We start from the raw sequence: 24,433 nt of genomic DNA, 5'->3' as shown, positions 1-24,433 counted from the left end.
GGAACAACTGGACATATATGTACAAAAACTAAACCACACATAGGCTTTCAAACTTCCAAAAATTAGCTTCTCCAAATGAATTACAGACCTAAACGTAAAATGCAAGACTATAAAACTCCTAGAATATAACATAGAATAAAACCTAAATAGACCTTAGATTTGGGGATGGTTTTTTCAGATACAATATCCAAAGCACCGATTCATAAAAGGAAAAATTGACAATTTAGCCTTCATTAAAATTTAAATTTCTGCTCAACGAAAGATAATACAAAGAGAATGAGAGGCAAACCACATACACTGGGAGAAAAATCTTTGCTTGTATCTAAAAGATAAAAAGAATTCTTAAAACTCAACAATAAGAAAACAAAATGGGCAGGAGGGGGAATTGGAGGAAGGTGGTCAAAAGGTACAAACTTCCAGTTATAAGATAAACAAGGACTAGGGACGTAATGTACAAAATGATGGCCTCAGCTAACAATGCTGTATGACACATTGGGAAGTCAGGGCAGTAAAGTCCTAGGGTTCTCATTACCAGGAGAGAAAATCCTTTAAAATCTGATTTTACACAAGATATCAATGGGTACAAAGAACATTCAAAACCAACTGCTAAAAGGTACAGGGTTTCTCTAGGGGGTGCTGAAAATATTCTAAATTAGACAGTGGTGCTGACTTCACATTCTTTGAACATAACTGAAAACTACTGATATGTATTAAATGATGAGTTTCATGGTATATAAATTATTTCTCAATAAGGCTGCTATAAGAATAATTCACAAATGCCTCCCACATTTATGCACAAATTATTAGTGCAAAGACAAGGATATCAGTGACCACATATCAGATATGCAATATCACTGTTTCTTATGTTAAGATAGACATAAAAACTCATACAATTCCTGTTGGTCTTAAATATGCACGGAGACGCACACAGAACGATCTGTAAAAGTGGATATACACAAAAAAGATAATTAAGTTCACGTATTTTGCTCTACTTTTCCCCATCATGTAGTCATATGAGACTTGTGTAATGAAAAGAGTTTCGAGAGCATAATAACTTGGTTAACACATGCATCTCCCTTTATTTACACTTCCCCCTACTTGAAATACTTGCCCAACCTATAGAAGCACTGTTAAGAGTTCTAATAACCAAAAAGACTTTCACTAAGTGTGCTTTCTATGTTCCCCAATCAAATCATTTGGAGAACATGGAAATAATGAAAGACACAAATACTGGACTCTTCACCAGATATTAAGATTTACCTTTTCTTCCAGGCACTTTTTGTATCTTTCTAGGTAAACCCAGCACCTAATACATCATCTGGGACAGAGTAAGCATTCAGGATGCAGCTGCTGAATGAACAAATAACCAGTGTGGTCATTCTCATGGGGGACACTGCCTCTGAATACACACCCTGCCCATCCTCCATCCCCAGAGAAGGCTAAACTTGTTCCAGCGCCCACCCTTCCCTAGGAAGTCTACCCCAGCTCCAGGTTGTTTCTGACTGGAGAAGAGCAATCCCATTCCTTTTGCCAGTTCAGGAATGAATATGTGACACCTAAGGGGAGATGTACTACAGGAAGGCGGTTCTTGAAAAGGTGTCCTTTCTCCTTACAGACACCATCTCGTTTGAAACATGCCAGGTGCCTGCCACCAGCTTGAGGATTAAGCCCCTACCAAGATCAGCAAAGCCAAGTGGTGCAAAGAGCTTCGGTGACACCAGTGAGCTAATTAACCAACCATCCCTAAAGCCTGTTAGATCACTAAAATTCCTCTTATTTAATGTAATGTCCTCCTTATTTAAATGAGTAGGAGTTGCTGCTGTTTGCAGCCAAATGCATCTATTTTATAAAAATCCTACGGTGCTGTAAGTTGTGATCAAAATCACGATGATGTAAGTACTCCAACAATACAAATACTGTATTTTTGTTCCTCTTTTCAACCAAACTACTCAGCCTGGATTCCCAACATTCTTCTAATCATACCTCACGTTTGGCTGAATGGCCAGAAGTTGGCTGACATACTCAGATAGGAGCCACCCTGTGACAAGCAGACAATCGACAACCACAAAACAAATGCAGAACTTCCAGAAGACATATAACATTGAATCACCCTGCTTATCCTAAACTAGAGGGCCAGCGTCAGGAGGAATGCACTACGACATTTATTTTAGGTGGTATTTTTCCACTAATGTTTACACTAAGTGGTTTCATTTGGAACCTAAAACAAAATGTTATCATCTGCAAAAGAAAAACATTTGGTTACGAGACTTCTTTGTTCCAAACACCTAAAAGGACTTCCATAAACAATAAAGAAAAATAAAGGATTTTAAACAATTGGAAACATTTTTTTTTCCAAAAACTAAAACACATTGGAAACCTGGTGCTAAATCAACTTCCCAAACAGCAGAACAGCTGTAATCACAGAGTAACTGCAGAGAAAGAGAAAAACATCTAAATAAAATGTCCAGTTTAATATCCTACCAATCAGCTTCTTTAAAACCCTTATTTCACTGAGATCACCATCCTCATGACAAAAGAAAAGGAAAATGTCTGCAAAGTAGGCAAACCCAACGTAGTAAAATAAGTTGTTTCTTGTTTTTTAACCTGTAACTATGTATTTTCTAAGAATGCTAGTGGTAAAAATAACTTACACACTCATACAATATGTTTACTGAACATGAATGATATATTAAATGTTGACTACAAAATGAATCAAACTTTTATCCAATTATATTTCTGTTCTAGATACTGTGCTAAGCCCTGAGGAGCAAAGATTAATAAGACAATGCCCTGTCTTCAAAAGTTCACAATGGAGACCACCCATCCTCCCCGCCCTTCACTCTCACCCTCCAAGTCCAACCTCAGAAATCTCACCACCTTTCCCCCATACGGCACAGGCCAAACACTAAAAAGTCATTCTGGATTGTTTTCTACACACAATCCCTCAGTAAGCCCTACACGTGTTAGTTACTCCTAACCTCCAATAAGACACAACCAGAAGCCAACCGCTTCCCACCAACTCCACTGCTGAGGCCCACGTCCAAGCCACCATCCAATCACTCCTCCACCCCAACACAGACTCCTGCCTGGCGCGCCTGCTGCCCCCAGCCTGTTCTCCGCACAGCAGACACGGCGCTCTTCTCAAGGCACAAAGAGAAGCCCATCATTCTCCAGAGGAAATCCCTTCCACGTCTTCCTCCTGGTGCTGTCATAAACCTCGTGACCTGACCTCTGACTAACCCGGCCCATCATCCTACATGTAGACACTCTCAGTGAGGAACTCTTCTTCCCTCTTCCCACGTTTCCTCATCTTTCTCCTCCATGAGAGAGATAAATTATAAATACACTCTGGCTTTCCCTCCTTCATGGTTCCTTCTCCTCGGCTGATTGTTAAGACCCTGGCAGTCACTCCTTTTCACGCCCAGCTCCCTGCCGTGCCCGAAGCAGACCTACCATCAGACCCAGGTGTGCTGTCCAGACAGGCTGCAGACCTGCCTCCCTTGCTCTCCGGTATCCTCCTTTCCGATTACACTGCAAACTGAGTCAGGCCACGATTCTCCATGTAGTTGATGGACAAACATATTCAGAATCTACCTTGCAGACCCAACTCTTGCCTGCAAAGACCAAGATTTAAGAAGCAGAGTATCAAGTGCCCACTTTGTATACTTCTGGTACAACGGGCAAGATTCCAGACGGAGAGTATAAAGTCCCCATGCTGACCTTGGGTGTCAGTCACATTCTCCAATCTGGCTTGTCTAGAGCCATGAACTTGGAGTTTTTATATGCTCATATAATACATACCTCGTTAATGAGGTAGATATTTTAATCTTCACCTGGCTCCTGTCTGTTCTTCCTTGGCTAGAACCAAGGAGAGAGAGGGGTTATTAATTAGTACACATTGGCAGTGTGTAAGTGAAGTGGAGACTGGAGGCTGGGAAGGAAGTTTCCAGAAATAATCCATATATATTTGGACTGTTTTTAAACTCAGTTACAAAAGGGGCCCCAGCTCACCTGGTATGTACATTAATGTTGAAATAATAATTTACTCTAACTGCGGGAGAGCAACGATTCCTACCAAAACACCTGCAAATATTGTAATCGTGTATTTTCGGTAGCTACATCTTTGAAAACATGTTATTTACCCAGAGGTACAAAATCTTTTCTGCTGACGAAAATAAATAAAACCCTGATAGTCTGACATTCTACATTTTGTAATATGCAGCTATCTAGTAAATTGTAATGACTAACTGCCCTGGTAATTCCACTAACCTCAGATGTAAAAAATGCAGTTTTCCTCATCAATCTTCAAGGGAACAGATTTAGAAAAATAAACAAAGGTAAAACTTGTTAAATATTAAATCAGTCTCACACAGGTAAAGCAGACTGCTCTCATCACACTCTGTGTACCCCACAGTGTGTGACCTCTGGAACCCTTACAAGACCAGAGCTTCTTAAGGCTCCTTAAGGGTAAGAGCATGGCCTTTTTTAAAAAGCAAAGTTTAGACCCCATTTTGTTTCTTTTTCCCTAATGCTTTTGTATTGAAAGAGATACTCTTCTACTAACTTATAGGTGATATAATAGCAAGAAATCAATTTGTACCCAAGTAAAAGAGATCTGATATTTTTTCCTATAAAAACACCAGCCAAAATTGGGGTATTTCACTTGAATCTCCAGTTGTTATCTGGTCCTTTGGGATTCTGCATATGAGTTCATAACCAGCTAACAGCAAGAACTGTCCATAGAGGACCACCAGTATTACTGAACTGTGGCATGATATTCTGGTTCAATATACATCAGATCACACCCCTGAACACCCACCTACATCAGCTGAACTGTTCAAAGACTAAGAAGCAGACATGAACTCAGCATGAGTGGGAGAGAAAAAAAAAGAAAGGGTTGAAACCTTTATGATCTCAGAATAAATGCAAAGTTCAGGAATAAATGACACTACTGGAAATATCAGTACAATGCAGCAGGCAATGCAAGAGGACGCCTTGGGAAAAGAAGGCAAGACGCATGGCCAACAGAGCAGAGCTGTTTGCAGGATTCCAGAAGACACCGGATTCATCGAGAGCCACTCTGGAATGCCTGAATAACAGGCTGAGCAGGTGGCAATAAAATCTCTGTTGCATTCTGTAGGTACAAAACTTAACAGTATGTGCTAGAGTAAGAGCCAGTGCCTGGAGAGGAGGCATCTGAACTGTGGTTTGAAATACCAAAGAAAATATTATTTGGGGACCTAAAAACAAAAATTATTTGAGAGTTTTAGCAACAGTACATGAATGGATTTTGGTCTTAGAGCAAGTCTGAGCTGGTAGAGCATGGAAAGAAACATATCTCAGGCTCCAAATCACCTGGGAAAAAGTAGGCAAAAAGACTTCTGATTAAGGGAGGAACAGAATACAATACAAACAACTGGGCACATGCCATCAAATTATCAACGGGAAGCATTTACAGTCGAGCACTGGTTTCCAAACTCATGCTCTGTAATTGGCCCGAGGTCTGAGAAATCCAGAATTCTTCTGCTAATGCACTTAACTTTAAAAGAAAAGCAAAACTCTGAGGTTATCAAGAAGCCTTAAGGACAGATAAGATGAGTCTTTTCAGATTCCAATCTCAATCCTGGTGGCCAACACAGAAAGAGGCCGAGGTGCTGGTCAGTGCTGCACCTCTGGGGGGAGAGGAAGGTGGCAGCAGACGATGTCAGTGCTCCCCGCCAGACCCCTCAGATGCCTTTATGCCCTGTCCCAAACTAGCAGGGACGTATGCACACCAGCGGGCTCCATCCTAACTGGTACCTCCCAGGTGTCCGGTGTGAACGGGCTACCTAGGGGCTCGTGGCCCTGTCCATCAGAACTGCAGGCACCGCAAGCCAAGTGCAAATACAAACTGAGAAAGAGCTGTGCCACGTGCTCTCTCACAGGGCACCCTTTTCCCGAAACTACCACAGGACCTGGGTCGTGTTCCATAACCACACATAGGTAACCACTGGCTTGAGGACAAGCGCTACCCGTTTGAGAGCTGCCGGTGGCTGGCTCTGGAGCTGTGGGGCATTTAGAAAGGACTTAAATAACCAGTCCTCATTTCCCCACCAGAGGAGGGAAGGCTCATTACCTCCCTCTGAGAGGGCTCGAAGGGCCCCAGAGCGGAGGCCTATGGTAGGACCAGTCACTCTCCTTTCTTTGTGCTCCTTCTGTATCCTGGCACCTCCAAGGCTAAAGTAATAAAAATGGACTTCAATAATGTAGCTCAAGGCTGGGAAGCAGCTCTCTCATCATAAGGAAGAGGACTGAAGGCGGCAGGCAGTAAACCTTTGCAGTTCAAAAAATGTTGATCGCTTTTCAAATGCTGCCCCGGCAAGCCACCCACCAGTGAGGGAGCCTCTCCCCTGCCGTGCTGAGCAGCACAACTGGACAGAGCAGAGAATGGCGGACCATCCACCCTGAAGGGCCAGACTCAGAGATGGAAGAACGACAGAGTAGGGGGAAAGGTGCGTGAACTAACGGGTTACAGGAATCTTAGGTGAAAAGAGCAGGCTTGAAGAGGACAGACAGGGAGAGTCTGCATCAGTATCCTTTGAATTGTGTCAAAAGTACAAATACTGCTTATTCAAAACACAAGCATAAAATAAGGAGTAAGATAAAATAAGAACGTCCATCGTCATGTGACTGTAACAGTACCCGAACACAGAATGCATAGAATCAATAGCTCTTTGGGTGGCAAAGCGAGAGGACTGAGAATGCTAATGTGCAACAATAATACTGTAAGCACATCAAGGAACCATGAGAATACATAGTGCAAAACGAGATGATCTGCTGCAGCTCTGTCAGCCTCCTTAAGTTTCCTAGATGCAAGTCTTTTTTTCAAAATAAAAATTATAATCATCATCTGCTCAGCAATGCATCATAACCAGCTGGGCAAGACAGTAATCTGACCACTAAAATTTTCAGAGAGAACAGAGCAAATATCAAAAGTCATTAACAACCACCTAGATAATTGCTGTTTTTATCATTTATGACTTATTTAGGTTATCTTTTTCTGTCACATAAATGTTTCATTTTTGAAAACCTTCACAGTAAAAAAAAAATTAACTGCTGAGAAAATTAAGACCTTACAGAAAAATAGTGAAAGCCATTAAAAATACTTTTAGGTTTATAAAAGTAAACAATTCAAACAGCATGTTAAATTAAGGCAAATCAATGACATTTTCTACTTCAATCATAATGAAGACTGTATTATGAATTTCTATTTCCCATCACCTGTACTGCAGAAATCTTTTAAGAATCTCTTCTTAAGCAACCCCACTCCTACGTCCAGCAGTTTCAGCAATACAACGATGCTCAAAAATGTTATCTCGCTTGCAGGTAATACATTAAGATGTGTTTTATGTGTCAATTTGGCCAGATGGTAGGCCAGTATTTAATCAAATGCTGATCTAGGTTTTGCTGTGAAGGTGTTTTGTAGATGTGGCTAACATCTACTATCAGTTGACTTTAAATAAAGGAGATTACTGCCAATCCTGTGTGTGGCTCTCATCCAATCAAGAGGCCTTAATTGCAAAAACTGAGGTTTGCCAGAGGAGATCTGCCTCAGGACTGAAACATTTATTTCTGAGTTTCCAGCCTACAGATTCCCACCCACCACCCGCACAGTCATGAGAGCCAATGCCTTGAAACACATATATACACACACACATATATATCATATGCATATATATCATCCATTGGTTCTGTTTCTCTGGAGACCCTAACTGAAAAGTACATATTCAGAGAAACATTTTATGTGTCATTCTCTGTTCCAGTATTTTATCCCTTTCTGATTTTACAATCCTACTTCTCTCAGCCCCACCTACACATATCTCACTACCACCCTCCTCATAAACCACCAAATAAAACTCTTGGGGCCAAGTTTTCTTTTGCAAGTTCTTGTTTCAACAGTATCTGTACCTCTGCTTTTCCATCTCTCAGGCCCTTTCTTCTTTTAAAGGTTAGAAAAGAAGAGTAATGAAAATGGTTGGCATAAACTAGGATGAAAATTCTCATGCTCTACAGATGCACATTTGCATATACAAATTCCTGCATTAGAGAGATTTTTAGATTATAAAAGACTACCTATGGTGTCACAGCTCTTTAAATATATTTTTTTAAAGGTAAAGTACATTTTAAGCTGGGATTTTCATTCCAACACGGAGCTCTATGCAATTAGAATTACAACTGGGAAATAAAAGTTAAAGGAAAAGTGGAATTTCATTTACAGAAATCAAATTCTAAATCCATAAAGACAATATGCTTATTTTGAAATCCAAACATCCACATGCACGAAAAACTTCTTTTCAGTGATGAACTATATAAACTGCAGGGTTTTAAAATAATTGTCTAGTAAGGTATTTCAATAGTATTTTTTTAAATGCTAAACTTTCAAGGTACTCAGATTCCTTAAAATCGGAACGTTTCAATGCCTAGTCAACTGGAATCAATATCTATTAACTTAGCCTTATAAATGCAATTAAACATATTTTAAATATTTAAAACAACAGTCACATCCTCACCTCCCACATCAACCTGTAATCCATATTTTCATCCAAGTCTTCAGGCATTTTCTTCTCTCCAGCAAATGGTCCAAACTTTTCACCCTGGGTAGTGACGATTACATTGAAAAAGGATTAGTATTATAATCAAGTTACTAAAATAAACTATTATTACTCCCTGGAAAAATTTTTTTCTTCAAATCTTCATGCCCAATGATTGAGATACATTTAAAACATTAACTAATTTACCCAACACAAAGTATTTACATATTTAAAATCCAACTTAATCAACTTCCGGTTGAACAGCCTGAATCCCCAACACAGGAGCCAACATAAAAGGGTTAAACTGCTCAACATTTAAATTCTGACAAGGTTCTGAACATCATATGTTTCAAACCTCTGCAGCCCCTGGCACATGGTGTTAAAATGACAAGCACTGAGTCCTGCCTGACTTGAGAGACAAGCCCACCAGGCAGAAAATCACCTGGTTTCCATAAAAATCATAAATTCATCCCAATTATGAACAAGAAAGAAGTAGGTCTGCCATTCTCAGAGGAAGACTGTTCATAAATAAAGTTTAAATTCTCCTGCCAGTCTTTCAAAGGGGGCACACGACAAATCGAGGTTTCTCAAAGTGCGTGCTTGGAATCACCAGCGTGAGATCCACCAGCGGCGCTTGTTTCAAATTTGGAGTCCTGTACTTATTAAAATCAGACTCTCTGGGAGTGGGATGTGGGGAGCTGCATTTGGGCAAGTTCCCAGGTGAGAACCGCTGGTGCATACCAGGAGCGGCTGGCCCCTGCAGGGAGGGGCCTATGGGTAAGCAACACTGTTTTCTCAACTAAGGCAACCAAAGCAGAGACTGGAGAGGCAGAGGGAGTGGGGCCAGGCTTGTGCAGCCAGATGTTCTGTAGAAATGTACGCAGAGAGGAGACAGGGTCGCTCATGCCTTTGAGAGCCTCCTCCAAACCTGCCTGTGACCATTCCACAGTAGAGCCCTTCCCTTCACAAGGAGGTGGAGGGAAAAAACCCAACAAAATATCCAGGGGAACTTCTGACGAACATTATTTGGGGGGAAAATAACCACCAAAACAATGTTTCAAGGAATATAAATTACTTAATGAACAACAGAAAACCCAACTCCTGGCAATAGTCAAATGTTAAAGCTTAAAGCCATTACAACTAGTTAATGCAACCTCCCATTGTACAGATAAAGAAAAGAAGTTCTGAGAAGTCACAAATAATGGCAGAGCCGAGAAGACCTGTTCTTTACTGTTACCTGGGGGACAGTAAATAGCTACAGAGATCCCTGAAATCAAGACTATAATCCTCAATCACTCAAGCACCAGTACACCAAAGAAACAGGGAGACTGCTGTTTATAACATGGAGTTACTGATACTGATAATGTTTATCGAGCACATTTCAGACAGGCTGGGGACCGCTCTGCTTCTCAGTCCTTCCATGCTGAAACTGGCACACAGCATCCCCTCTCCGGCAGACACAACAGCCCCACAGATGATTATCTTTAAAAGGTCATCACTTCTTCCTTCAACATGGGACCTCACTGGTATTAATGTCACTTAAGAAAAGCTGTATAAGAAATGAAAGAAGAGGGGAGGGAAATTAACAGGGACTCAATTACTATGTGCCACACACCAAATAACCCAATGTGGGAATCCCCCATTTAACAGTAAATAAACTGAGACTCAAGAGTTGAAACAACTTGCTTGATGATGGTCTATCACCCAGCAAAGATCAGAGAAAGGGCTGGAAACCAGTGGCTTATTGTGAGTAGAGAGCTCAGGCCGTGTCCACTTAACCACGTCACCACTCAGAACCCTGACAAGTAACAGAACGACCTGGTGCCCAGGAGGCTGGGGCCTCTCTGCCAACTTCCCACTGACCACGTTTAGCAATTACTCAGGCCGTGCCGTGCCCACAATGCACTGACTGCTGAATTGAATGAAGAAACTGATGTTAAATCCAGTCCAGAAGAAGACCAAAAAATAAAGCATGTTCTTGTTAATAAATTTGAGGATTTGGCATTAAGGCATATATAGTTCAACTTTTCACTCCACTTTCTCATGAATTTAGCCTTTGTCAACTAATGCAGAAGGTAATCATCTCAGTACACACAACCCACTGCAACTGATCTACCCATGCCAGTCAGTCCTTCTCTGCAGTACACATTTGGAGGAAATAGAAAATTGAATTGATCAATTCAGCAGTGTTCAAAGGACTGAAAAGGAAGGAATGGAAACCCAAATAAATGCACTGGGATCAGGGAAAAAAGCCTCGTTGGATGCAGGCCTAGTAAGATTATTAAAGGATATACAGCTTTGAAAATTCAAAATAAGAATCAGAACTGAGACCTTAAAGCCCTGCTATTAATAGAAAGCAATCACTCTATCATAAACGCAAACTACCAAACTGTAATAAATACGGCTTTTGATTTTTGTCCTCAGCCCATGGTAAGAAATATATATTGCATTGCAGCCTAGCATATTCACATAGATACAGTTGACCCTTAAACAACACGGGTTTGAACTATGTGGGTCCACTTATATGCAGGTATTTTAACTACACCACCCTGGTGGGTTGACTGCAGGGATGTGGAAGAATTGAAAATACTGAGAGCCAACTATAAATTATGCATGGATTAACCCCCACTATGTTCAAAGGTCAGCTGTCCTCAGAAACATACACATATAAAACTAAAATGTAAATTTCTTTAAATTATCCTACACTTACTCTGTACATGTATTCGATATTTTCTACTCTATTTTACTTTACTTTTAAAAAGATACTAGTTTTGACCCAATAAAGTTAATTTCACAACTTACCAATGGGTTGCAATTCAGTTTGAAAAACACTGACACTACAACATAGGAAGAAGGGTCTGGCTGAGTTAGGGGAGGGTATAGCTCAGTGGTAGAGCATATGCTTAGCATGCGCAAGGTCCTGGGTTCAATCCCCAGTACCTCCACCAAATAGATAAATAAATCTAATTATCTCCTCCCTCCAAAAAATAAAAACAAAGAGTACAGAGGAGGTAATTTTATAAGTATATTTAGCCCTCTGGATTTGGTAAAACTGCCTTCCTTGGCAGTACATTGGAAAGTATACTAGTGAGTGTATTAAAATGATGTGATCAAATAAACTTGGGTTTCTGTGGATGCAAGATTATAAAAATATAGTGAACTCTTAATTATCCACACAATTGTGGTAAGAAAAAGTGCAGATAATTAAAACAATTTATATGTGGTGTTTGATGAAGATTTTATATTACTAGACCCACTCCCACTTGGAAGCCTTCCTCTAAGGACCCCAGCACCTGCCACCTACTCCCTTCTACAACTCTTTATTCATTGTTGTTTCTACTACACAAACAGCACTTTCTTACAATCATAATTTTAATATATCCATTGCTTTATTCACTAACCATTTCTATGGAATGCCTAACCTAAGGAAACCTCTCCGATTTCAGCAAGCTTCAAATCTGCTTGCGTAACACACCTACGAAAGGAAGATTTAGGGCACTCACCCCACATTATGTGTTACTTTTTTCTTTTAGTTGAACCACATGAAACTGCCAATATCTGACCATTTTTGACCTACAAAAATGAAAATTTTTTCATAGGATTCATTAAAATATACATATACATGTGCACGAGCATATTAAACACTCGAGGTGAGGTTCATAATTAATGACAGGAAGGAAACCAACATTTCGAACTATCTTCTTGAAAACCCCAAATTTTCCAGCTGACTTCCTGTCGTCATCGGTTTTACTTTCTGTGCTTTGGCAGCAGGAAAGCTCTCAGGTCTACCACCTTCTTGCTGTTCACGTGTGTCTGCATCACTAATACTACCTTCAGTCTGCAACTTCATTGCAAGAAACCTTCCTAGAATTCTTCACTTTAACTAAAGAGTTACTACGTCAAATGCTTACGAGGTTAGGGAGGAAAGCAACACAACATCAGACAACAAACATGTCAAGGACACACTGACAACTCAAATTTGTATGTGAAATCACTACTATTTTATACTGACAACGAATTTCATGTTTTCAAAATTCTGTGCAGATCAAATAAAATGTGACCATAGGACAAATTCAACCTGTAGACCCCAAACTGTCCAAGTCAAACTCAACTCTCAGACTGGCTCAATCCCGAGCCTACCATGGCACTTCTTTACTGTCCCTGAACAAAGCAGAATTTGGGACCCACTGGACTAGACAATAACTTTAAATAAAAAATGTACGACTGCAAACATGTGGGCCATTGTCTCTCATTGCGATAAATACTATTAGCAAGAAGTTGAAAGCAAGATTTACTGAAGATGTCTCTCTTAACATAGTGGTAAAAGCACTAGCTGAGGCCTCCAGAGACCTGGATCCGAATCCTTGCTCTGCCACTAAGTATCTGTGACACATTAGGATGTCACCAACTTCTGAGCTTCAGTTCCCTCACCTATAAAACTTAGGGACTTGGATTAGCTGATTTCTAAGATTCCTTCCAGGTCTCAACTCCTATTAGAAAGAGCTTCCACAGACCAAATTTAGAACAATTTGAGAATCAGAGAAAATAAGAGTGTAATTGATTAAAACACTTAAACAAATTCTGAAGTCCATAGTGACTGCTGGAGAGGAAAAAAAAGAATTTTTTAAAAGCCTCATTTGCCATCATTAAAGATTACTAAAATTAATGAAGAGAGAAAACCAAGCATTTTGTCCTACTTTTTCAATAATAATGCCAGATCAGACTAAGCAGACAGTAGCAGATGATTAAGGAAACTCTTCTTTACAGAGGAATGCTAACTTATAAATAAAGGAGGAATAGTCAAGGGAATCATCATTTGGAAATCCCTAATAATATAGCTGATTCAGGCAAGGATCATCAATGGATGATCCTTAAAACCATTAGGCCAAAGGTTGATAGTAAAATAGATACTAGCTCACAGGTTACTGGTTAAGCACAAAGTACATTTACAGTGGAAAAATTACGTGAACCCAGTGTTGGCATTACTAAGGGGAAAACTAGATATTACATACCCTTTGCTCTAAAGCAGTGTGAAGTTAACCATTCCAGCCCTTCATCCTTCAGCATCCACCAGAGGGATGTGATGGGGGTGTTTGCCGAACTCTCCAGGCACCTCTAGAGGTGAACGGGCAGGTGAACATAGGGAGCCCTCTCCACGCTGTCCTGTCTCTCACCCAGCACCTGGGCAGGTCCTGCTACCAAGGAGGAGAGCACACGGATACAACACGTAAGAGAGGGAGGTGGATGCTTCCTAGGTGCCATCCTGCCTCTCGCTGCCAAAACCGCACGATGTTCTGCAATGTACAAAGTATCCTGAGGGTGGGGAGAAGTGTGTACTATGCAATGTCGGTGTGTTTTTAAAAAAGTAAAATAATCTGTATCTAACTCTCAGGTTAGAAGAAATACAGAAGATAAGAAACACATAAAATGATGTGCCTTGGGTAAACAATCAGATAAATTCAGATTGTGAGATACTCTACAATTAACCTGATGTCTTCAGAAAGTAACTACTATTTAAAAAGAGAGAATGAAGAGAGAGAGATACTGGGAAGAGGAAGACTGTTAGAAGCAATTTAATAGACACAACCAAGTGTAATAGGTGGTCCTTGAGGATCCTGGTTCAAAAATAAACAGCTATGAAAACATTTTGGAGGCAATTGGAGTAATTTGAAAGTGGGCGAGAATTAGAAGATATTAGAAAATCATTTATTTTTGTTGGATGTTACAATGATAGTATGGCTATTTAGGAGAATGTCCTTATGCTGAAATATGGAACAATAAATCATCATAATGTCTGTAATTTACTTTGAAATGGTTCAGGAAATAAAAATATATATACATAGAGATGAAATAAATTATATTAAAGTGAATCAATCTGCAGTTGAATCATTTGTATGTGAAATAATGATGTTTTTCACAGAAGGAGTGTAGAGTCCCCACTTGGAACATAATTATATTTCAGTATTAAACTACTGTGCGTGTGTGTGCCCTTGCAGTACAATAGGGCCATCAATAAAGTTCATTGCTAAAAAGTTCAATACGAAAAATATCCAATCTTCTTTCCCTTCTATGACTGCCTAGGTACAGACAAGTTGCCTCCCTATACGCATTCTCCTTAGCAGCACAACGCTGACCTTGTTGAGAGTACTCATGTATCCAGGTAGAAAAACTACATTTACCAGTCCCCCAGTTAGATAGAGAGGAGAGCTAACAACCTAGAAGCTAGAAATCATTGTAAGAACCTACCACAAAGGCTCTTAAATGAGAGCTAAGTCAGCTGCAGGTTACTTCCTCTTTCTCCACTCCTGGAATAAGAGCATGATAGATGGGGCTAAAGCAGCCATTTTGAGGCCAAGAGAATTGCAAAGACTTCCACCCTGACATTATGAGTCACTGAACTGACAGCAGCAAATGCCCACCTTGTTATAGGGAGAATACCTAGAGGTTTAGATAGCTGCAGTTGTCTCTGTTGCTCTGAGCTGATACAGCTAACATCAAGCAAAAAAAAAAAAAAAAAAAAAAAAGAAAAGAAAGAAAATGCACTAGTGCCCAGAATATATCAAAATTATTCTTTATGAATTGCATCAGTTATAAAATAAATATGAATTGTGAAATGGAGGAAAGTTGTGACAGAGAAGTGATTCTGGGATACAGTGACCTGAATGTGATACTTTTTCCTTTAACCCCAGCTCTAAGCTACTTGCTTCTCGTGAGCAAAACAACTACTGCTAGCATGTACAGGCAACTGCCTATGAGTGAAGCCTTAAGTTCTGGCACAGAACTGCTGTAAGACATTCTTTCAAGTGGGCTGAGTAACAAACTGGAAAATAGCAGAAAAGCCAGTGCTGAGGACTGGAAAGCAGGGCATCCTGAGAAGAACCTGAAAGTCAGAGAAGGCCAGGGCCACAGCTCTCAGTCCTTCCTATCCTTGCAGCCTAGGGAAGTGCAAGGAGACCAGAGAGCCAACAGGCAGGGCATTGACAGTCTATCTGCCACTGCAGGCCCAAGGCAATAGAGGCCGCTCTGCTTAAGGGCAGGGCTGGTAGCACAGAGGGTTCTCCAATAACCAACCTTGGGCTTCAATAAAGCGAACAAGGCAAACTGCCTATACAAAGAGGCCCAGTTGCCTACAGACCAAGTAGAAAAATTAAATTCCTACCCTGTAAAAAAGGACTTCTGCAGGCGATGGATTACTTTAATTAAAAGGAATATGTCAATTACATAAGGGGATTTAAGGAGATTCAAGTATAGCACTCAAAAAAATTTTTAAGAGTGAAAAAACATAATTTCCCAGTCAAATACTTTTAGAGAATAAATTGAAAGATGAATAAAACAACCTGAGAATCACTTACCCAGTCAGGAAATCCTTTACAGTCAGATGGGAAGGAGAGTCACTTGATGATATACACAGATTCAGAGAGAATATTATCCACAAGATTTAATGAGAAAAAGAGCTGCAAAAAGTCTCTAATTTAACAAATGAATCAGAACAAAGGACAAAAATTAGTGAAGAAAATGAATACCCAGTGCATACACACACAAAATTAATGTAAGACAACTAACTGGATATGTAGAATACACAAGCTAAATAACAACTCTTGAAATAACAAAGGACATACTTTCACAACAAGGGATGTAAGTAACACACCACTGCATCAAAACTCAGGATTTTGCGGGAAAGAAAGGCAGGAAGATAAAAGCATCCCCAAAGTTGCATGGCCGGTGGAGGTGGGGGGGGAGCAGTGGGCAGTGGCAGGAAGAAAGGTGAAGAGGGAAGAAATAGAGAAATGAATATATTATGGAAGAAACTGTATGTTGTTGTGGAGAAAATGGCTGAGCTCCAGCTAGCAAATTAAAAAATCATGTGCATCTGATTATGAAAGAAGGGAAGAGTAAGTAAATTATTACAGAAAAAGAGGAGTAGAACTAACAAAGTAAGAAGAGGGGGAGAGGAATGAACAGTGACTTGAACAGACAGCAAAAATAAGAAAAATTAAGAGTAAGTTACAACAATATAAACATAAAGAAAGATGACAAGAATAAAGTCAATTATATCAGCCATTACACTAACGTGAAAGAGTTAAATGTTCTCATTAAATGAGAGACTGTAATACTGTTTTATGAAATGTAACCTATCTATATATGATTACAAAAAAGACAAAAGAAAATGATAAAAATAAATTAAAATGTGTAGATGAAGATATAACGATAAAAGCAAAGAAAAGAAAGGCAATAGGGTCAATATCAGATAAGGTTAAGTTAACGGCTGAATGCACTGAACAGAATAAAGCAGAACATTATGTAATGATATAAAGTATATATATGAAGAACATAGGGCAGCGAGAAACCAGCAGCATAAAAATATCAGAAATGCAAGAACTAGAGTGAGTGACTTTAAAATATCTTTCAAAGTTGGACAGATTCAAGTAATAAAAATAGTAAGAATATACAGAAGATGCCATTAATCTTAAAACTTCCAAAGTTCAATATCTATCAAGGATTTAGAAAGACTATCACTCCTACCCTAATAATAAGAAAGGCTAATAAACTATAAAATCATAACTTTTCTTGAGGAGAGCACTAGCTTACCTAAGGCAGATCACAGAAGGAAGAGCTGCTGGCCACCATTCAACCAAGTGAGAAATCAGCTAACATTTTAATGCTTTGCTAAAGAAGGCATGTGAGGCAGCTTGACTGTACAGACTGCTGGAAGCCCCAGACCCAAGGGAGTTCACACACAGTGGCAGATTCTTTTCCAAGGCCCTCCCCATATAAGGAAGACTGGGGCACAGAAAGGAGGAGAGAGCACCTCCTGCAGTGGCGCAGGCACGCAGAAGGAGAAGAGCAGCTCTGCATGAATGCACAGCACCCCACATCTCCTGCCCGGACTTTTCTCTCATATAAGGAGAAGCCTTAAGCTACCACAAGAAACGCAGCAAACTCTGTCACGTCCAGGATGCAGATAAAGATCCACTGCTGCTGAAGGAAGGGCAGGAAGCAGTGCAGACTCAGGGACTTACACCACAGCCCTCAAAAGGCTCCTACCATTGGATAAGGGATAGGAAACGCTCTTCCACAGAACACCAACCACTAATACAAGACAAATGTTTGTCCCCTATGAGAAAGAGAGGTAGGGATGCTATAGAAACCCAACTCCCAGAGCTCAGGCTGATACACCCTAGATAAGAATGAAGCTGGACCAAGACAGAGAACAGAGAGCCTCAAATAACAACCCAGCAGTCTACTACAGGGGAAGGGCAAGAGCATGCCAGCAAGGTGAGAGAACCCCTCTCCAGAGCGGGCATTCAGGGACAGAAGAAAGCTGAGTGTAGAGTATAAACACTGAGAAAAGCCTGGAGCACCCCAGCCACCACCCTAATCACAAGGGAACTCTAGAACCTGAGGCCTGTGGTGCACTGAAAATAACAAGAACAACATAATGCAAACCCACTTCAGCCTCCTAACTAGAATGATCCAAACTCCCACACTAACAGCCGAGCAAAATAAAACATGTGCATATTCCCAAGCATAAATTCTGCTTACTGCACTCAGTTATTCCACAGATGACATTGGCATTCAATCAAAATTACAAGACATACAAAAATACAAACAAGCAAGGAAGCACGGGGAAAATTAGTCCATTGCAAAGAAACAGAGCAATCAACAAAACCAGACACAGAGATGACACAGGGACTTCAACAAAAGTTATGATTAATTTGTTAAAGAACCTACAAGAAAAGGCAGATGACATGAAAGAGGATAGGGGAGACTTCTGCTGAGACATGGAAACTGTTACAGAGAATCCAGTGGAAATGCTAGAAAAAAAAAAAAAGGTTTCAAAGATGAATTCCTTTGACACTGAAAACCCAACACAGCTAAGAAAAGAAGAAGTAAACTTGAAGACAAAGCAATAGAAATTATCTACACTGAAACATAAAATGAAGAAAAAGGGGGGAAAAAACAGAACAAAAAATATAATCACTGTGGGACAATATCACATCAATTGGCCTGACATACAGGTAACTGAAGTCCCAGAGGAGGAGAGAAAGTTTATGTCAAAAGTAATATTTGAAGAGGTAATGCTAAGAATTCTCCAAAAACGATAAAAAGACATCAAACCACATATGAAGAAGCAAGATTTTAAAAAAAAAATTTAAACACATCATATTCAAACTGCTAACATTCAAAAAAACCTAGAATAAACTTGAAAGTAGAGGGACAGGTTACATATAGAACATAAGATTTACAGCAGACTTCTTGTCAGAAACTGTTTAAGCCAAAAAACAAACAACAACAAGAAAACAAAAATCCATAAGTAAGCGATAGCTTTAATGTAATGGGGGAAAAAAAAACCCATCAGCTTGGAGAACATAAATTTCAAACATAAAAGTAAAATACTTTTCTCAGACAAACAAAAGCTGAGTAAATTCACCGCCCACAGACTTGCAATACAAAAAATGTTCAAAGAACACTGCTTAGGCATGAGGAATGTGATACCAGAAAGAAACTTAGTTCAAAACAAAGAAATAAAGAGTTCCAGAAATGGTTAATAATAAAGGCAAGTAACATAGTTTGTCTTATTTTTTAATTGCTTTAAAAGATAACTAATTGAAGTTCTAAGGAAAAAATAGTAAAAATGTACTGGAAGCTTTATAACATCAAACAGATGAAAATAAAGGATGGGAAGGAGGCGTTGCAGGTCTAACAACTGTATCTCACTGCCTTTTTGACCCCTCACCCTGTTGTCTAACAGACATCTCAAAATCAACATGCCTTAAACCCGACTCCTGATCTTTCCCCTTCAAACCTGCTGCAACCACAATCTTCCCCCTCTTAGCTGTTGGCTGACAATTCAATCCTCCCAATTTCTCAGGCTAAAATCCTTGGAATCATCCTTGATCCTTCCCTTTCTTCCACTTATCTCATCACCATATTCTGTGTTCAAACTACACTTCCAAGCTTGCCACCATCTTGGTCTAAGCCACCGTCACCTCTCACATGGACTTCTGTGAAAGCACCCTAACAAGCCTCCCAGGTCACACGCTTACCCTGTGGTCACCTGTTCTCAACACAGCAGTCAGACTGATCTTCATAAAGTCAAGTCAGATCATGTCACCCTTCTGCTCAAGACCCTGCAGTGGTTCCCCATTTCACTCAAAGTATCACCAATGGCTCTACAATGGCCTAAAAGGCCCCAAGAGATGCAGGCCTAGTGCCTTTCCCTTCACTCTCTCTCTGAGCTCTTCCCCTAGTACTTGGCCCCCTCGCCAAGTCCATTCCAGCCTCACTGATCTCCTTGTTCCTGGAACACAACAGGCCAACTCCCATCGCAGGGCCTTTGCTCTAACTGCTGCCTAGATTACTCTCCCCCTAGAAATCTCTGGCTACTTTCCTCCCATCCTTTAAGCCATTGCCCAAATTTCCTGTTTAGTGAGGATTCACTGGACCACCTATTTAGAATAACATCCCCCCATACATACCTATAGAATCTGCCAAGTCAACAATACCCAGCTCTACTTTTCCTTGTTTCTATAGCACTTGTCACCTTTTAACATAGTATAAAACATCTCATGGTTCACTATTAATCTTCTGTCTCCTCTCACTAGAATGCAACTTCCACAAAAGCCAGAATTTCTGTTTTGTTCACTATTGTATTCCAAATGGCTAATACAGATCTTGATAATACAACTGTGTAAAACAAGACCTAAAGAAATGAAAATTATGGCACACTCTCCATGTAGAATTTGTTCAGTTATTAAAAGTAACAAATTAGAGCCAAAGCAGATTACTTAGAAGGATTTCTACCAGATACTGTTGAATGAAAAGTGCTAGGTGAGAAAATGAGTTTACTCTTTTCTCATTTTTTGTAAAATAACTTGTCAAAACTGTATGAGTAAGTGTATGTCTGTCCTTGTGGAAATGAGCACAGATCCAGTATTTTATCAGTATGAAGAAAAATAATTTTTGGTCTTTTTTTAGTGAAAAGGATGTATGGAATTATCTGAGTTCAAATTAATCCCTTTGTTGGGTATATAACCTTCCTCACAATCAGTTTCCTCATATATAAGACAAGGGTAACAATGGCCACCTTGAAGGCTTGTTGTAGGGCTTAAATAATAACTGTGTAACGCATCCAGTGACTGTCACTCACCCTTCTGTAACTAGCAACTAGCCCAGTGCCTAACAACTGCAGTTACTCAATAAATATTCATTGAAAGAATTAACTGTATCTGTTAGAATCACCAAAAAGCCAAAATACGAAGCTGTGACAACACCAGGAAACACAAAGCCGCACTGAGTCGCTCTCAGAGTGCAAATGTGTGAACACAGAGAAGAGACAGCACATATGGCAGGCGTGATGGCAATTACCTTCCCTCTGACTATGTTTCCAGATTAGTTATCATCAACCACCGAGAACTACAAGCAAATATCCACTGGCAGAATTTTTGTCCTAGCATAAAGGTCCATTGTTCCTTCACCAGAGTCACCTTTAAAGCTGATCAGCAAAACAACTTCCAAAAATCTAGTCTTCTTGTATTAACATTAATGCATGATGATTTTTCCTGTGTTTTTACTTTCCTTTCTTTTTGGGTTTCCTCTTTCCCACATGTTTTTCTAACCCTATGCAACTTGCCTCCCCACCTTTTTTTTTGTTTTGTTTTTTGTTTTTTGTTTATTGTATTTTCACAAACTCAAATTTAAACCTTTCTTTCAGGTTTTTTTCACTTGGGCTTTTACCTCACCAAATGTCTTTGCTACAAATCCCTCAAAGAGAATGAAGATGCCTGCCTTGGTGGGAAGGAGAGGGCGTTGGTACTGCAGACGGAAGAGGAGCCTGAGATGCAGCTATGAGCTGTAGGACTCTGTGCAAAGCTTCTCCAGCTTCAGTCTTTATCTGTGAGAATGTGCAAATTGGATTCCCTCTGAAGTTCTGTTAAACACCATCATTTAGACCACGATCAGAACCTAGTCTTTCCCATTCTCCTTCTCACGGATATACCTTCTCTTCCAGGTTTTACTGCATGAAGGCCAACCTTGTTGGCCTCTGCTAGAATCAACCCTGAAAACAAGGCAGAACAGTCATCAATCTGGTAGATTTGTAATGGGCATATTGTACTGGGACCAATTGTGAGAAAGATTCATTGTAAAATGTTCTATGTAATGTAGGCAAGGAAAAATTATACTTTGGAGCCATGGTAGGATGTATTATGACCCACTGAAATGTTTACATCCTCACCCCTCAAATCTGTGAATATGTTACTTTCCATGGTTAAAAGGGACTTTGCAGGTGTGATTACATTACGGATCCTGAGATGGGGAGATTGTCCTGGATTATCTGGGTGGGCCCAATCTAATCACGAGGGTCCTTATAACAGGAAGCAGGAGGGTCAGGGTCAGAGGGAAAATAACTAATATCAGATGATCAGAGTCACAGATGTAATGACAAAAGCAGAGGTCAGAAGGATGTGGGGCCATGAGCCAAGGAATGTGGGCAGCCTCTCGAAAACTACAAAAGGCAAGGAAGTAAATTCTCTCCAAAAGGAATCAACTCTGCCCACTCATTTTAGATTTATACCCTCCAGAACTGTAAGATAACAAATTTGCATTGTTTTAAGGCACTAAATGTGTGGCAATTTGCTACAGCAGTAACAGGACACTAACACCCCAGTGCTGCCAAGAAGTTCTTCCCTGAAACGCAGCTGTGGGTAAGATCCTAGGCAAGTTTGAACTAGGAACCTGCACTTGCTCATGAGAAGGGCAAAGTGTGGTAGGAGACTGCCCTAGGCTTCATGGGCACAGGCTGCCACTCAGGAGACCTTAGGCAAAAAGCATAGGGACAAGAGGGAAGGAAGCCAGGAACAGAGCTACCCCCGAGAGGCCAATTCACTGTAGCTGGTGTGGGTCAAGCTAAGGAGACCTGAGCCTCATCAGTGCTCTTAACTGCTTCTACTGCAAAGAGGGGACCGGAAATCTGGGAAAGGTATAATATTTATTTCATTTATATTTAGTTATTTCTGTTTTTGCTTGTCTTCAGCTTTCCTTTCAGTCTCTAGTTCTTTTTAAAAATACAAACTCAGCTCAGCTATGCTGAGAGTATGCAAGTTATAGGGCTTCTATATATAAAGGAAAATGACTAATGTCAGATGATCAGGTAAGGTGTTAGCCCACTAATGAAGAAAAAATTGGAAAAGGGAAAAAATTTAAAGTCAATGTAAGGACAATTTTGACAAGAAGTAATCACTGAGCAAGTGTGTAATCTGTAAATTGGGGAAAATAGTAAACTTTTGACGACTGTTGCACAATAAAATGAGGTAACAATGCAAATGCGTAGTAAACAGAAAACGCAGATTTCAAAATGCGTGATTGTGTGTGACGGCCCCAGGTTGCCCACAGGCTCCGCTGTAAAAGGTGGTGCTTCACTGGAAATGTTTAAACAACTTCCTTGGTTTGAAATAAGGTGTGTTACGTGGTCTAGCCCTTAAAGGACTGCTTCAATTTTATTTCCTACAATTCTAGCTACACACCGTTCAACTCCAACCAAACTGATTAAGAGCACAAAAATCTGGTCAGACTCACTGAAATCTGTGTCATGGTGTATATCAAGCTAAGGAGACCCGAGCCCCCTCAGCGCCTGGCAAAATCAATCCATCTATACAATGCAATTTTGGACATTTAATATATTAAAAATGTATTTTTTAACCTTTGTACCGTTATTTCCTTTTTCCCAATGCTGTAAGTCCCAGAATACAGTAAAAGAAACTTTCTGTCAATACTGTTTAGTGCACTGTCCTATTTGTATTAAATGCTTAGTAAATGTTGGCTGCTTTCAATGTGCTTTCACCAACGTATGGTATAGCTGAATGTACTGGTTTCCAATCTGGTAGACTTCACATGTAAGCAAACTGTACCAAGATCTACCCAACTAGTTAAGCTAAAAACTGAATCATCATACATTCTTCTCCTTCAATGGATCTCAATCAATCCAGTGGAAGATTCGGGTGTTTCTACCTCAAACTATACCTTGAATCCAAACAATTTCCTCTGTCCTCAGTACGACTGCCTCAGTCAAGCTCACTGAACCTCTTCCCTTGATATTCTCCTGGCTGGTTCTGCTCCCGCAGGTCTCATACAGATGTCACCTCCTCCATGAGGTCTTCCCTGCCAGCACACCCAAAGCAGGGGGCCTCACTTCCATTCACTCTTTGACGCATCACCTCAGTTTACTTCTTTCACTTAACACATGACGTAATTATCTTGAGAATTTTCCCTTTTTTTTACCTGTTTACTGCCTGTCTCCCCACACAAGAAAACAAGCTCTACGTGGACAAAGACCTCGTCTGTTTTGTCCACCCGTATATCCCCAAAGCCTAGCACAGTGCCTCACACGTATGAATGATTAAATGACTGAAAGTCAGAGGGAAAGAAAAACCAACAGCCTACAACAAACCTCAAGGAAATGAGACTGGTAGCAGTATATTTCCCATCAAATCACAGAATCCCAGAGCTTGAAGAAAACCTGTGGTTTACCTTTCCACTTTTGGAGTTCAGACATAATGTCAAATACATCACCACTGATTAATCATATAAGCGAGAAATGGAAAATATGGTCATGATATAAAAAAATGTAACATAGTGAGGTGTTTACTTTTTATTGTATGTATACTTACTGTATCAGCTTTGAGGAACCAATATTAATTTTAATCTACTTAGTAATCTAGAATTCCACATCTTTTTTACAACAGTAAACCGTGCTCATGAGATAGCATACTTAGCACAGGGTCTGACATGTGGCATCCCAAAGCATTCATTTTATTATTTTTTTTTATTATTCTTGTCCTTAGCAAATTGCGAGGTGTATGAGT

General features: G+C 40.0%; 1 protein-coding gene across 3 annotated transcripts in view; it reads right to left on the bottom strand.

Annotated features, from left to right (window-relative positions):
- Positions 1-24,433, bottom strand: part of PRDM5 (PR/SET domain 5) — a 160,469-nt gene that overhangs the window by 132,711 nt on the left and 3,325 nt on the right. For all 3 annotated transcript variants that reach the window (XM_064477360.1, XM_031466691.2, XM_031466699.2), the window contains exon 2: positions 8,550-8,633. In XM_064477360.1, coding sequence (XP_064333430.1) covers positions 8,550-8,633 — 84 coding nt within the window. The remainder of the gene's footprint in view (positions 1-8,549; positions 8,634-24,433) is intronic.

This window comes from Camelus dromedarius, chromosome 1 (genome assembly GCF_036321535.1).
Source record: "Camelus dromedarius isolate mCamDro1 chromosome 1, mCamDro1.pat, whole genome shotgun sequence".
NCBI lineage: Eukaryota > Metazoa > Chordata > Mammalia > Artiodactyla > Camelidae > Camelus > Camelus dromedarius.
This window is presented reverse-complemented; position numbering and strand designations above follow the sequence as displayed.